This window comes from Ylistrum balloti, unplaced genomic scaffold (assembly GCF_031769215.1).
Source record: "Ylistrum balloti isolate Yb309-2 unplaced genomic scaffold, AGI_CSIRO_Ybal_v1 Utg370270, whole genome shotgun sequence".
Taxonomy (NCBI): Eukaryota; Metazoa; Mollusca; class Bivalvia; order Pectinida; family Pectinidae; genus Ylistrum; species Ylistrum balloti.
Genome location: NW_026782210.1, coordinates 89,835 through 104,277, shown reverse-complemented (window position 1 = coordinate 104,277; position 14,443 = coordinate 89,835). Strand labels below are relative to the sequence as shown.

The window sequence follows — 14,443 nt, the reverse complement described above, 5'->3', positions numbered from 1 at the left end:
TGTTGCCGAACCACGTCGGAAAGTTCATGACCTGATCTCGCGAGAGTTGAGGTTTCTACTTATAGAGGAAGCACATGCAGATATGTCTACGGTAAGTTTTTGTTTACAAACATTGTTTGCGAAGTCTTGTCGTAGACTTGAGGTATTCCTGTGATAAATATTCAGTTGTTGGGAAATTATTAGAAGGAATAATTAGTTTAGAAACGATACGACGCACAATTATAACGTTAGAATTCAGAACTGGCCTGATGTACGATTGGAAAAAAAGGAAGCGACTGGTGAATGTCTGTACTGTGTCTGCCATGTTTACACACGCGGTATATGCGCATGCGCAATGTCATCGCTACGAGCGGTAATGTATGAATTATTGTGGGTCCCACATTATTTTCCGATTTTTTCAATTTTTATTTAAATTGAAAACAGTCAGTTTTATTTTCTTTAATTAAAGGAAAGTGTTTGTTTTGTTACATATATTACGGGGAAAATAAGATAAAGTTTGTTTGTTTATAGTGATTTTTACGTATATTGGGGCTTTAAAGTACAGTTTGTTAAATTCATTTGAATTATGTAAGACTATTTCTTTTTCACGGAGGCTTAAAAAGATAATTTGTCAAATAATTTTAATCCATTCAACGTGTCGGCAATTTTCGATGCGTTCTGCCGCAAGTGTATTTTCGGTAATGAAGTTCCAGCCACACTTTCGTTTAAAGTTGATCGTATGGGCAGGTTGGTGGCGTTGAATTATCACACACACACACAATACCATAAAGCGCTCGCTATTATTATTACCAGTTCTTATGTGTCCATTGTCTTAGAAGTATTTTGCGCTGTAAAACATTGAATTTGTAGCTCTGATATTTTACTACACAAATAAGTATTTTAACTTTAAAAAATGTCAATCTGGAATGCTTTGATCCTTCGGGAAATAAAATGTAAAGCTTCATCTTCCCACATGACTGAATTCCATGCGAATGATTTTGGATTATATAAAAGACCGAAATTGTGATTTCAACACAGAATTAAGCACATGAATGATGACTAGGGTATGTAGACTGCCATCCCTACACATTTACACATTAGAGGGGAATATTCTGCCCCTTTTCACATAAAGCACATAAACGTCGTAGCGTTTCGGCTTGGAGATAACACGACCACTTCTTGACTTGAATGGAGAACTTGGAATGATTTTCGGAGGTCCTTGTGATTCCTTCGAGTTGGATACACCAGTGTTTTTCGCGTTAGTATGTGTGTAAAATAGAGTGTAGAAGAAGAAGGACGCAGATCGACGCTTCATATTTTTATTCCATTTAATAAAAAAAACCTACAAAGACAATACACAAAGAATTAAGCAGATATCACAGATATTACTAATCCTTACATGATGTACATGAAGTGCTCAGTGAATACATATTTCATATGTTATCACGCTAAAACTATTCAACAAAAACAAGAATAATAATCTATCTTTATAATGAATACTTTTATCATCATAAATATTTATCTTAGAATAGAAAATGCTTATACATTGTTACTATAATATCTATATATCATATTCATAATTGACTACAATCAGTAAAATACACATGTACCTACCCCAACTATGGGTCGGGGGTTTCACAGAAGAACTTCTGTATAAAAACTTCTTAATCTACGTGTATGGATTATCTGTAAAAGATACATACCAACACATACAGATCATGTATGAACAACATTTGCAGACAATATGAACGTTTTCGCCAATACTAATATGATTCTAATAACTTTATAATCTTTACCAATAATTTCAATCCTTATCGCTAATTCCAATTAAGACATACTTTTTCCAAAATTCACAATAATAAATAATAATTCAAAATAACCAAATATATCATTAGATTATATGACAACTAAATGTTGTACATACCATATATATGATCTTCAGGAAGACTTCACAGAATAGTAAAAATTAGGAAGAACCGGACTGTGTGTAACACGTCCGCGCAGTTCCTCTACAAATGTCTCTCTAAAACCGCGCCAAAAGCTAACAAAGACACTGACCACTATACCAAAACGAGGTAACACCTATATATAGAACCATAGAATAAGTAAACAGGTTAGACAAGTGACAGGTACGAACATACACGTATACAGGTACACAGCCTAGCGACCATACGCAGTGCACATACACACGCAAACAGCACAATAAACGCGGCGCAACATTAAATTTAATTTAAAATCAAGACAAATTATAAAACATCATTATTTGCACTTTGTTACATCCTCCCCTTACTTGAAATATGACGTCCTCGTCATGAACAATATCTATCAACCTAGACTATGACAATACTATCATCAATAATATTGCACAAATTCACTTAAGGGGGTATCATACATAAATTTCAGAATTATCAAAATTCCAAAATATAAAGTAGAAAATGTACAAAATATAAAAACATGAAAATATCTCCATCTGGTACAATAATGTGACAGATACAATAATTAAATCTGCAGGAATAATGTCAAAAGTGAAAAATTACACAAGTCCTAATATACTGTTGACAAGAACTTGAGCAACATCCGGTGACACTCTACTTAAAACACTCTGCTGTGCCAGCGTCTCTAACAATGCCATCCGAGAGCTCAAAGTTGTGTCCTGTTGTGATGATGATGCCTGTTGCCTAAATACGTAGTCACCAGATCTCTTCCAAGCAGGCGTTGCTCGTTGTCTGGTGCTTCGTCGAAGACCTCTATCAGCCTGCACATCCTTTCGTCCTCCCCCTCCTAAAGATCCATCCTCTCCGGAGAGCTGGTCGTCACCAGATGGACGTACAACATCAACCGCCTCAGCAACACCATGATCGTCATCCGGGTTCTGAGGTGGGATCACTTCCTGGGTTTCATCAGTAGGTACTGGTCCTTCTGAGATCCGGGAATCAATATCCTTGATATCCTTATAGTGGCAAGCAAAGTAGTCATCATCATCATCATCGTTGTTCTCGTCTTGCGTCTCAACTTCCTCTGGAGCACTATCTGGCAACAGTCTTCGTTTTGCGTTTCGCCGGTATGGGCCGATCCCCTGGAACCTCTGGTTGTTCAGGTAATGAACCTATCGGAAGGAGATTGTTGCGGTGCAGAGTCCGTTTCCTTCCATTTCCAGACTCCGGTTCAACTACATATACAGGGATGTCCTTATTCGATTGTTCCAAGACCTTGTACACTTCCTCCTCCCAGATATCCGAAAGTTTATGTTTTCCGTCAAACGCTAGGATCTTCACAAGGACTCTGTCGTTCACCTGTATAGTAGCTCCTCTTTTTTTCTTGTCGTACTGTGCTTTCTGTCTGTCTTTCGCCTTGTATGCAAATGATGAGGCTAGCTTGTAAGACTCCTCTAACCTTGTCTTGAGGTTGTCCACATAATCCGAAAGCGATGTTGTTGAATCGTTATTTCTGTCCACGCCATAGGCAATGTCTACTCGTAATCGGGGTTCTCTACCGAACATGAGTTGGAATGGTGAAAGTCCAGTAGAATCGTGGCGAGTGCAGTTATACGCATGTACTAGGGAAGAAATGTGACGAGCCCAATCACACTTTTCGCTCTCCTCTAGTGTCCGTAGCATGTTTAACCATGTCCGGTTGAACCTTTCTGTCGTTCCATTTCCCATGGGATGATAGGGTGTTGTCCGTGATCTTTCCATTCCCAGAATGGAACAGCTCCTTCATCATATCGCTCTCAAAGTTGGTTCCCTGATCTGTATGGACCTTCTGTGGTATGCCATAATGTACAATAAAGTTGTTGAATATTGCTTCAGCAGTTGTTTTGGCTGTTTGATTCCTTGTTGGGATGGCTTGCGCGTATCGTGTAAAGTGGTCCGTTATGACAAGAATGTTTCCAATTCCTCCTTTTGATGGTTCGAGTGAAAGGTAATCGAGGCATAACATCTCCATGGGTTGAGATGTATGGATACTGACCAGTGGGGCTCTTATGTTGGCCGATGTCATCATGAAGTCCCTTGAGAGCTCCCTCAATGAATGATGATGGCAGCACCAGCTGTTCTTGTCTGCCTCTGTCTCCATCAGTGTTAATCTCACGGTATAACACTCCACGCTTTAGTCGCAATTTGTCGAAGTTCCGATACATCGTGGTATGATCATGGGTCATGGGTAAACTTTGACGTCTCAGACGAACATGCTTCATGACAGCATCCATCCATGGTTTCAATACTGGATCCTGGGTTTGTGCTCGCCTCCACTGTCGGTTAGTCATTCCATCCATGATTCCACCTTCGGCGTCCAATAGTACATCCACGGCTGTACCTGACATCGACAGACAGTTGACATATGCTGAGGTAACTGATGACTGAGATACAGCTTTGACACTATCCCTTGAGATTTTTTCCTGATCCTCAACAGAGTCTGGCAATCTAGATAATGCGTCTGCGTCGGTGTTGGATTTTCCTGGTCTGTACCTGATATCAAAGTCAAACGCTGCTAATGCCGACAACCATCGATGACTGCTAGCATCTAATTTGGCTGAGGTGAGGACATAGGTAAGTGGGTTGTTATCCGTCAGCACTGTGAATTTACTCATGTACAGGTAATCATGGAATTTCTCGGTTATGGCCCATTTTAGAGCCAGAAACTCCAGCTTATGCGCAGGATAGTTCTTTTCCGATTTGTTGAGTGCACGACTGGCGTAACGGATGACTCGGAGTTGATCGTCCTGTCGCTGGTATAATACCGCACCTAGTCCTTTACTGCAAGCGTCTGTGTGAAGCTCAAAGGGTAGCTTATACTGGGCATATCCAAGTATGGGTGGCGACGTTAGTCGTTTCTTGAGCTCCTGGAATGCCGTGTCCTCCTCTAAACCCCAATGCCATGATGGATGGTCTGTAGTTTTCGGTTTCTTCTTTCGCCCAGTCTTTGTCCTAGATTTGGCACAACCTGGAAGTAAGTCCATGAGCGGCTTGGCTATCTTGGCAAAATCCTTAATGAATTTGCGATAGTAACCAGCGAATCCCAAGAATGAACGAACTTCCTCTGGACTGGTGGGTGTAGTCCAATTCATGACCTTCTCTAGCTTAGCAGGGTCTGGTGACACTCCCTCTGCTGATACCATGTGTCCTAAGTATATTACCTTGTCCTGTAGAAACTTACACTTCTTCGGGGAAAGCTTGAGGCCACATTCCCTCAATCTCTGCAAGACCCTCTCTATTCTTCTTAGGTGTTCTACATAGGTGTCAGAGAAGATGATCAAATCATCCAGATAGATCAGGCAAATCTGAAGATGCAGGTCACCTAGGCACTCTTCCATCAGCCTTTGGTAAGTAGTCGGGGCGTTGCTAAGTCCGAACGGCATCCTATTGTACTCAAAGAAGCCTAACGGGCCAACAGTAAACGCTGTCCGTTCCTTGTCAGCTTCAGCAATTTCCACCTGGTGATAACCTGATTTCATGTCCAAAACGGTAAAGAATTTGGAACCAGTGAGAGCATCAAGTATCTCCTCGATTCTTGGAAGTGCATAAGAATCTTTAATAGTCCGATTGTTTAATTCCCTGAAATCTATACACACCCTCAGTTGTCCATCCTTCTTACGTACTAAAACGATAGGCGAAGCCCAAGGACTGTGGGATGGTCGAATGATTCCAGTGTTAGACAGCTGATGAAGATGATTTCTAACTTCTTCATACATAGATGGAGGGATATGTCGATGCCTCTGCTTAAATGGTGTAGGATTACTCAAAACGATGTGATGTTTGACAGCCGATGAAAATCCTATGTCCTCATCATTATGGGAGAACACATCTTCAAATCCTGCCAAGATGTTCCGTACTTCTGCCACCTTATCTTCTGACAGGGTATCGGAGCCAATCTCCAACTTCTCCAAGATATCATCAAATTGTTGACGTAGTTCTTCTCTCTCGACATCTTCTTTATCCTCCATGTTGACTGGAGTAATCTCACAGAGAACAGCTCGAGGTGCGATGACCATGGTGTGAGTGGACATGTTAAATAGCTGAACCCGTAGACTCCTATTACCTTTGTAGTGATAGTTGATCATAGCAGGGTTCAAGTCCAAGTCCGGCTGAGATGTGATGCATGTCACGTAAGCATGTATAGTTTGTCTATAAATGGTAAGTTTTAATTTGAGTTTGTTTTGCGGTGTAAGGACTCTTAATTGTCCGCACCACTGGGCGGATACACGTCACGGGCTTGACCGGTTATGCACGGAATGGACACTTGTTTACGGTCCACAGTTTTGTGAGTTCGTGTAGCCGATATGTAAATATAGCTGTTTCCGATATTGTGAACAAGGCACAGACGACAGACTGTGGTAAGTTATGTTTCTTTCTTCCGTTTCCATATGGTTTTTTTTCTGGCATTATTTTATCCATGCCGTCAAATCTATCGGGTCAAGCAATCGAGGTGTCGGTGCGCTCCAATCATGCGTAACTATTGTTGATACATGTAGTACACTTGTTTTGTGGTGTGTTTCTGCTATATCATTTTAATTTCATACTTCCTATTGATTTCTGGTGTATTTAGATAATATAAACATAATAGATTGTTGTGTGTAGAATTATTTAATAAATATAGGGTTCTTGTCCGTTTTAAAATTCTATGGAAGCTCTGAGCTAGAGCTATAGCGTTAGTTGGAGTGTGTACGCGCACTGGGTAAAAAAGTATGGAAGCCGTGAGACGCCAACTTCTATGAATTGTGCTTAGTCGTGTTTTTATAGCCATTTGGAGCCGCACACGTATCCCTTTATCTTTATTATATTGATTTACGTATATTTACAATATATTAATGAATATTTATATTATTGATAATTAATTATTAGTTAATTAGTATGCCAGGTGAGAGTGAATCTGTGTGACTACAGCATTATTTTCCACTATGTATTATTGTAGCTTCACATAACGGACTAGGATTCTCAGCTATCAAGCCAGGACCAGTCAGCTGTGCCAACTCATTGTGACTCCAGCGTCAGGACCGACCGGATAAGTTCTCTTCGCCAGGGTCAAGGTCAGCATGGAATACATGTGTTGGGTCGTTACGTAGGCCAGGGTCAGCGACTTGCTTGGAGGCTGAGTCACAGTATATCTACTATTGGGATGGCTGTCGTGTCAAGGACACTAGTGTGTATATCCCAGCTTTCCTGTCGTGTCTTGGACACTAGTGAGTTTGCCATTTTGGGCGTTTCAAGCAAGCATGGTGCTGCTTGATGTGTTTATACCTCTTGGCTCTGGATTGAGCGTGGTTGCAGGTTAGCGACTGTCTTGCACCGGAACTGTACCAGGATCCCATTCGTCGTTGTGTGTGTAGCTACAGACTGTAACTTGTAATAATTGTGTTTGTGAATGAGTGAATTAGTGAGTGTGACGTGTGGGTATTATAGGTTTTTTTTTATTTAATCTCTTTATTGTCATCATTGTAAATAAACATTTGTCATTGCAATCAATCTTTTCGGTGTTCATTTCCCGGATCGCTGACCGACGCTCGTTCCACGTTAACAGTGACGTTGATAGTAGAACAGGTAGAGATGCTGACTTTCTGGCATTTGATGTTCTCCATGCTATGTTACACCAGATTACAGATGATTTTTTTTTCCATTTGAGGACGGAAGTTGAACTATCAATCTCAATTCAGTAGATTATCGCGTTAAGTAATTTGAGCGTCGTCTGTTACAAATGTGTAAATTTTTCGAATTTTGAACAGGCGGACTCCAGGAGTTATTGACGGTAAATTCTCATTTGTGATACGTTAGATGCGAGTGCAATATATTACAAAAAGGATTATATTGGAGGTGTTAAGATTGTATATTTGAATATTTCAATTAATTTTTCTGACTACGCTCCTTTGGTTTAAGTTTGAAGACAGTTATGAGTAGTCGTAATGGAAATAATAAATTGTGTACGGTAAAATATGTGACTTGGACAGATGGTACCAGAATGAGTTCCGTTGAATTTATAAATGACAACAAAGGATTAATTGCTAGCTCATTAAATTGGATTATGAATACCATAGATAGTATGAATTCTCGTCTGGGAGTTTTAATGAAAATATCCATTATGAAGTGGTTAGTTTTGTTCTAATGATAAAATTGTAAATACATATTTGTTGTTCATGCCCCAATGGTCTGTATTTCAGACTAAAGAACCATATAAGCCCTGACTAAACGATGAATGTAAAAGTCTGGATAAAGCATATAGAGAAAGTTTGTTTGTAAATCTTCAGAAAAAAAAATGTTTCGGTTCGCTTCAAAGAACATTAACAAAATGTAAGAAGCAAGGGTGAAATGAATGGAAGATAGAAGGTGATATGTTAAATACCAACGTTCCAAAAATCGTTTTATCCAAATTTTTCATGGCGTAAAAACTGGACGATGAAGGTTTAAGTTTAGATCAGTTTTATGAAAAATTCAAATAATTTCTTAAATGTTCTTTGATTCTTCTGGAAACATGGAACAACATGTTATGGATAATGAATTCATTAATCCTACTTTGGATACTGAAATTAGTCTCAATGAACTGATTGTTTCAGTTAAGGAGATATCTAGGGGTCAGGTATCAGGGCTTTTGCACCATTTTTCATAAAAAAAATATACTATACTAAATGCTGTTTGTATCTCTAAAACTTGGTCAGAAAGGCTAATTATACCTTTGTTTAGGTAAGGCAATAAAAATGATGTGATTAATTATGGGGATATTACGTCACTTTTAAATAACATGAGGACCACACCCATTTTATACTTTTATCTCCAGTATATTCAGAAATAAGATCGTTATATATTAAACCATACTTTTATCGTGGTTTGAAATTGATTAAACTGTTTTCTAGTAATAACGTACAACCTCTTCGTAATTTTGGTAGGTATCTAATTCACACTACGGACAAGATAAATTTTTATTGCATATATGAGTTACTTAATACATCTTTTATTCTTTTGATGTTTTATGTATGTGAAACTAATAAATGCTTGTAAATTTATTTCCTTACTCTTTTCATAATATTATGAGGTAAAAAAGTGCACATAAATTTCTTTTTTACAACAAATAGAATATTGTTGACTCATGGTATTATAATAGCCCGATTCATGTTGAGGTTGCTTGTTATAACTTTTTTCATTATGCACACTTGTTTTTTCTCATAGGTACAGCATTTATGTAATTGTATATACTTTACAGTTTGTAGATTAATGCTTTAGGTTATATGTAATTGTGTACAAGTATTTTGTCATGCGATTCAAATTGTATCGTATTTATCATTTTTCTAATCTACGTTAGTAGGGCTTTTGAACGATATGCTTGAAACATTTTGCTATGTAATAAAAAGGTGGAGTAGGTCAGAAAATATATCGAAAATGTATTGAAAGTATGTAGAAAATTTTCAAATTTAATATATTGAAATTAAGCTTTATATTTGTAGCGCTATTAATTAAGTACCTATATTTATATTAGATAAGCAAGACAAAATCCAGAGTTGTATGTAATGAAGGTACGAGATTATCGGTATTGAGAATTTCCGATTTAATATTATCTAATTTAGCGTGTATACTTGTAGTGCTAAGACATATTCACCTGTATTTACCTAGATTTCTAATAAATGATGGAAGTTTATAATGATATCTGTGTTATCTTTGTAATAACTTTCTGATATAAACAAATCATACTTCTTCCAAGAATGTTTGACCTGAATTTGCAGTTTTGGGACAAACAGGACTAAACCAAATGGCCATCTTGCTACATTATCCATTTTATGTCTGTTTATGATTTTAAACTACGTTACAACTAATTTGGCAGTTGATCTCGATAATAGTAATTTTCCTAATAATATCATTAGGATTTTATTAAAGCACGTGTATACAAATGAACCGATGACAGAGAGCAATAAAAATAATAATCTAGATAGCATAGATAGTAAAATTTAAAGAAATATTTATTCCGATGCTTTCAAAACTGTTTGATGCTAGTTCCATTATGGGTGAATTTCTATCCAGTTGGTATAAAGGTATTATTTTTTCCATTGTTCAAGAAAGGTGATCCTAATGACACTAATAATTATAGATGGATAAGATTGGTAAGTTGTTTGTCATAATTATTAACAGTGTTTTAAACAATAGGTTACTAAAATGGTCTGAGCAGTTTGATATTATCACTGATGCCCAATTCGACTTTAAGGCAGGCCACTACACCAATGACGTCATATATGCACTACATGGTATTGTAAAACAGTACTTGAAAAAGACATAAGCTAAACTGCTGTATTGTAGATTATCGCAATGCTTTCGTCAGTATGAACAGAAACAAATTGTTGTTGACATTGTATCGAAGTGGATTGAGAGGAAGTTTTTAGATATTTTTAAGTCCCTTTATGATAGTTTAAAATTATGTGTGAGAGAGAAGTCGGAGTTGTCTGATTTCCTTTCATGCGCAAAAGGCTAGATGTAGGGTGAGGGCTTATTTCCCTTTCTTTACTCTACATTAATGTATTCAGAGGACCTTGACAATCACTTTATTAATATGTTGTGGCAATTGTCAGTTGATATAGACTAAACTTAAATTGTTATATTCGGGGAAATGGCGGAACACTTTATACAAATGACAAGTTTATTTTGAAAACAATGAATAAGAATCTGTTGATAACTTTAATTGCCTTAGTGTTACATTGAACTTTAACGGTAGATTTACTTAAACTCAGTTGAGTCTTGCTGGCCAAGGACGAAAATATATGTTTTTAATATTTTGAAAGTTTGTAATAATCTAGCTTAAAATGTTGAATCTAAGTTAAATTGTTTTGATGTCTATGTTTCATCTGGTCTTAATTATAACTATGAAGTATGGAGTATTATCCAAGTCGATTAGATAGAAAAAGTACATTCCTATTTCTTTAAGAAAAGTCTTGAATGTTAAAAAGAATACGCCTTCTTTTATACTATATTCTTAACTAGATCGTTTGCCTCTGTATATTACCCTGAAGTGCCGAATAATTAAATACTGACTGCAATTAATTAAAACTAATAATTGTACATTGAAGTCACGTTATGATGATATGATTAAATGTCATCACAGAAACTGTAACTGGCGGTGTCAGGTTAAAAAATTCCTTATTACTATTAATTGGTTTTGAAGACGTTTTGTTAAATCATAGATTTGATAACGAAAAAAGTATTTTTATAATTTTCTTCAAACAGCGTTTTGTCAACAATTTTATTACGGAATGAGTATGCTGAAAATTCATCAAAATGTTATTTGTACAAATTCGTGTAAGTATCGTTTTCTTTACAGCACTATTTATCAATATCTATTCCAGATAATTATCTTCGACTTATATCTAAATTTCGATTATCTCCTCATCAGCTGCGTTTAGAGGAAGGTAGATATCAAAATATAAGGAACAGAGGATTTGCATTCATTGTAACCAGAATGTAGAAGACGAGTTCTAGTTTATTTTCATTTGTCTTCTGTGTATAGATTTACGTAAAAAGTTTATTAAAAGGTATTAATGTAACCTTCCCTCGTCTTACAAATTTGTACAATTACTAACAGTACGTCATAGAAAAAGAACTTTGTTTTCTAGGCAAATATTTACAATCAACATTTTAAGCCTAATGTGTGTTGTTAAATTATCATGCATTTTATGCCAATTAGCCCTTGTAAAATGATATTGTCTGGTATTATTAAAATAATGATTGTCGTATTATATTTCTATATGTGTTCTCAACTGTCCGCCAGTCTGTCGTTTTGCTTCTCGTCTTGTACAATGTACGTTAATTTTCATATTATATCTGAATATTTAGTATGATATATAATTATATTATATTGCACATGTACATTGCATTCTTAAGTATTCAACTTTTATAATTTTGAGATGTAACGCGTAAATGAATAAACAATACAGTTCAATACAATCCAGGTGAATTCACTGGCCATTGAGCTAATTAAAGTCCTGTCATGACCACTCTGCCCCTCAGGTCAGTAGTTTCCCCGCTGAAAGGTAAGTGTGTACTTAAGTACCCCAGGGCATTTGGGACCTAACAGAGATGAATAATGTGATGAATATTGCATTTTATAAACACTTTATGTTAAGATAGAAGTAAAAAAAGGATCAAAGATGGTTCCCATCACTAAAGCGAGAACGAGACAAAAATCGTAAAACAAGCAACAAAACATACAATACTAAAATTCTTCAGCTAAATTAACGTTGTCACTTCAATGAAGTTATAGATGTACAGAAATCAAAATAAGTTAGAATAACTTAAATTCGCCATACCATTCATCAAAATGCTGAATGCCTATAATTGCATATAATAATAACGACGCTGGACAAGACACAATACGATTCATAGCCCATATAATCATTACAGCAATCGTTTAGCTACTTTAAAAATCAAACTGTTATGATCTAATAATTTTTAAATCTTTACTTTTTAGTCGTTTTATGGTGTTAGATATGATTATTCTATTAAATAAAACCGATTTATTATACAAAGGGTGCATAAACTCTACTAATGAATGTGTGTATTGTGTCAGATTTGAGATCACAAATTATCGATCAATGAGAATTATAACATAAGGGAAATAACTCTGGATATCTTAACTGATTAATCCAAAGATTGCCAAAGCCGAGCATGAATAATTTCTGTTTTACAACAGAAACCAAGTTTTTACAGTTAGCTTTAACATTTTCAGCCATTCGGTGAATTCCTCATAGGCTGTTTGCAAAATACATTTTTTAGACTTTAATTTCCTGAACCAATATTTGAAGATAAGAATTACTGCAAAATGTGCAAGAACATATCAACCAAGTTCATAAACGTTCATAAACATAAACCATAACATTACAAGTTGAGCGTTTAACCCCTAACAATCTATTACAGAAATTTTGGTGTACCTTTCAATAATATTACAATTCTTTACGTCCCAAACTTCAGTTACGTAATAGAGAATACTACTTACATACGTATCAAAAAGTTTAAACATGGTTTGAAAATTTAAACCAAAAAGTTTTACATTTGGAATTTAATGCAAACATAACTTTTCTAATCTGACCAAATCAGTAGTTTGAACACTTAGGTTATCATTGCACCTAAACAACATACCTAGATAGCTAAATTCATCCAATACTTCAATAGAAGTACCATCGTATAACCAAAATTCATGTCTGAAATTCTGTTACCATTACGAAACAATTGTATTTTTTCATTTTCAATTCCCATGTCGTTGAGTACTTCTGGAAGTTGTCATATAAATTTTGAAATACCTCAACACTCCAAGAAAAGACAAAATAATCTGCATATAAAATCAAAGTAAGGTAAAGCAGTCATTACAGTTTGTAATGACAAAAGATTCAAAACCATGAATAAAAAATAACAAAGGTGAAAAAATTTAGCTAAAAATCCAGGGTCAGAAACACTTGTTTATGCTCTAGAAAAATAATAATTGCAGATCAGCTTTCTGGAATATGCCCAGATTCAAATAAATTACTAAACATTTTTGTCAGAATTGGGACCTGAAACTTTTTGCATTCCCTCATTAAATCACTAATGGCAGAATTGATTTCAAATTTGGTTGCACTGGTGTGATATTCTTCGTATACAATATCTTCCTCTTTATTGATAATAGCATGTTGCAAGTTACCTGCATATTCACTATGTTATCGTGATAAGCTAAGGACCTAAAATGTTCAAACAACTGTTTTAACCCTATATTTGACTCTTATTATGTTCAGTATTTTTTTTTTTTTTATGAAATTCTCCTGGGTTATATTTTCTTTGACAATCAAGCATATCTCCTTCTATACTGAAGTATTGCCTTTCATATCTTTATCAGCACTATTATATTTCTTTCAATTGTTAATCAAATTATTATGATTAATTGTATTTTTGCATTAGTAACAATTTTTTTTTAAAAATCTGCAAATATGCATTCCGTAAGTTAAAAGTGCTCAAGGTTTATGGTCAGCAAATTGTACATAATTACAATACTTAGAATTACGTGGAGTTGAAGATCTATTAATATTATTTTATTTACAAGACAAAAAAGGATTCACAAGATTTGTAAATTCTTTAGAAAATTTATCAATCATATTACTTATCGACTGTTGCCTAAAGTCACTATCACATATATGATGCTATTTCATTTATCAGTGTTGATCCGCACAGATTCAACAAATTGATTTTTAAAATCACTTTTCCACTTGTAGTCTATAACTTGGAGCACTGTTTAAATCTGCATTAGCTCCATTATAGTCATCATCAGATATATCTGCTTTAAGTTGTAATTGGGGAGAGGCTGATAAGAAAATTCCGTGAAGTTACATACAATGAAACGATTGACACATTTAAAAAGAACAGCTAGCATCAAACAATAGTCAATTACACTCACACCCTGGGCACCACAAAAATATAATTATGCGAAAAGCTTTGTGGGTCACGCTCATTATAAATGCGTATACCAATAGATT

The 14,443-nt window shown here is 35.6% G+C and overlaps 1 protein-coding gene across 1 annotated transcript; it reads right to left on the bottom strand.

Annotated features, from left to right (window-relative positions):
- Positions 1-2,512: 2,512 nt before the first annotated feature.
- LOC132552706 (uncharacterized) lies at positions 2,513-3,674 on the bottom strand. Its single transcript, XM_060216899.1, has 2 exons — positions 3,189-3,674; positions 2,513-3,085 (listed from the first exon to the last, which is right to left on the bottom strand). Exons 1-2 carry the CDS (start codon positions 3,672-3,674, stop codon positions 2,513-2,515), a joined length of 1,059 nt encoding a protein of 352 aa, XP_060072882.1.
- Positions 3,675-14,443: the final 10,769 nt, after the last annotated feature.

Bases quoted from the DNA above. Each gene is read 5' to 3' on its own strand.
- LOC132552706 (XM_060216899.1), bottom strand. From the start codon at position 3,674: ATGGAAAGATCACGGACAACACCCTATCATCCCATGGGAAATGGAACG. The intron at 3,086-3,188 runs GTCTTGGAACAA...TCCTTCCGATAG, and splicing joins GGGAGGAGGAAGTGTACAAG to GTTCATTACCTGAACAACCA.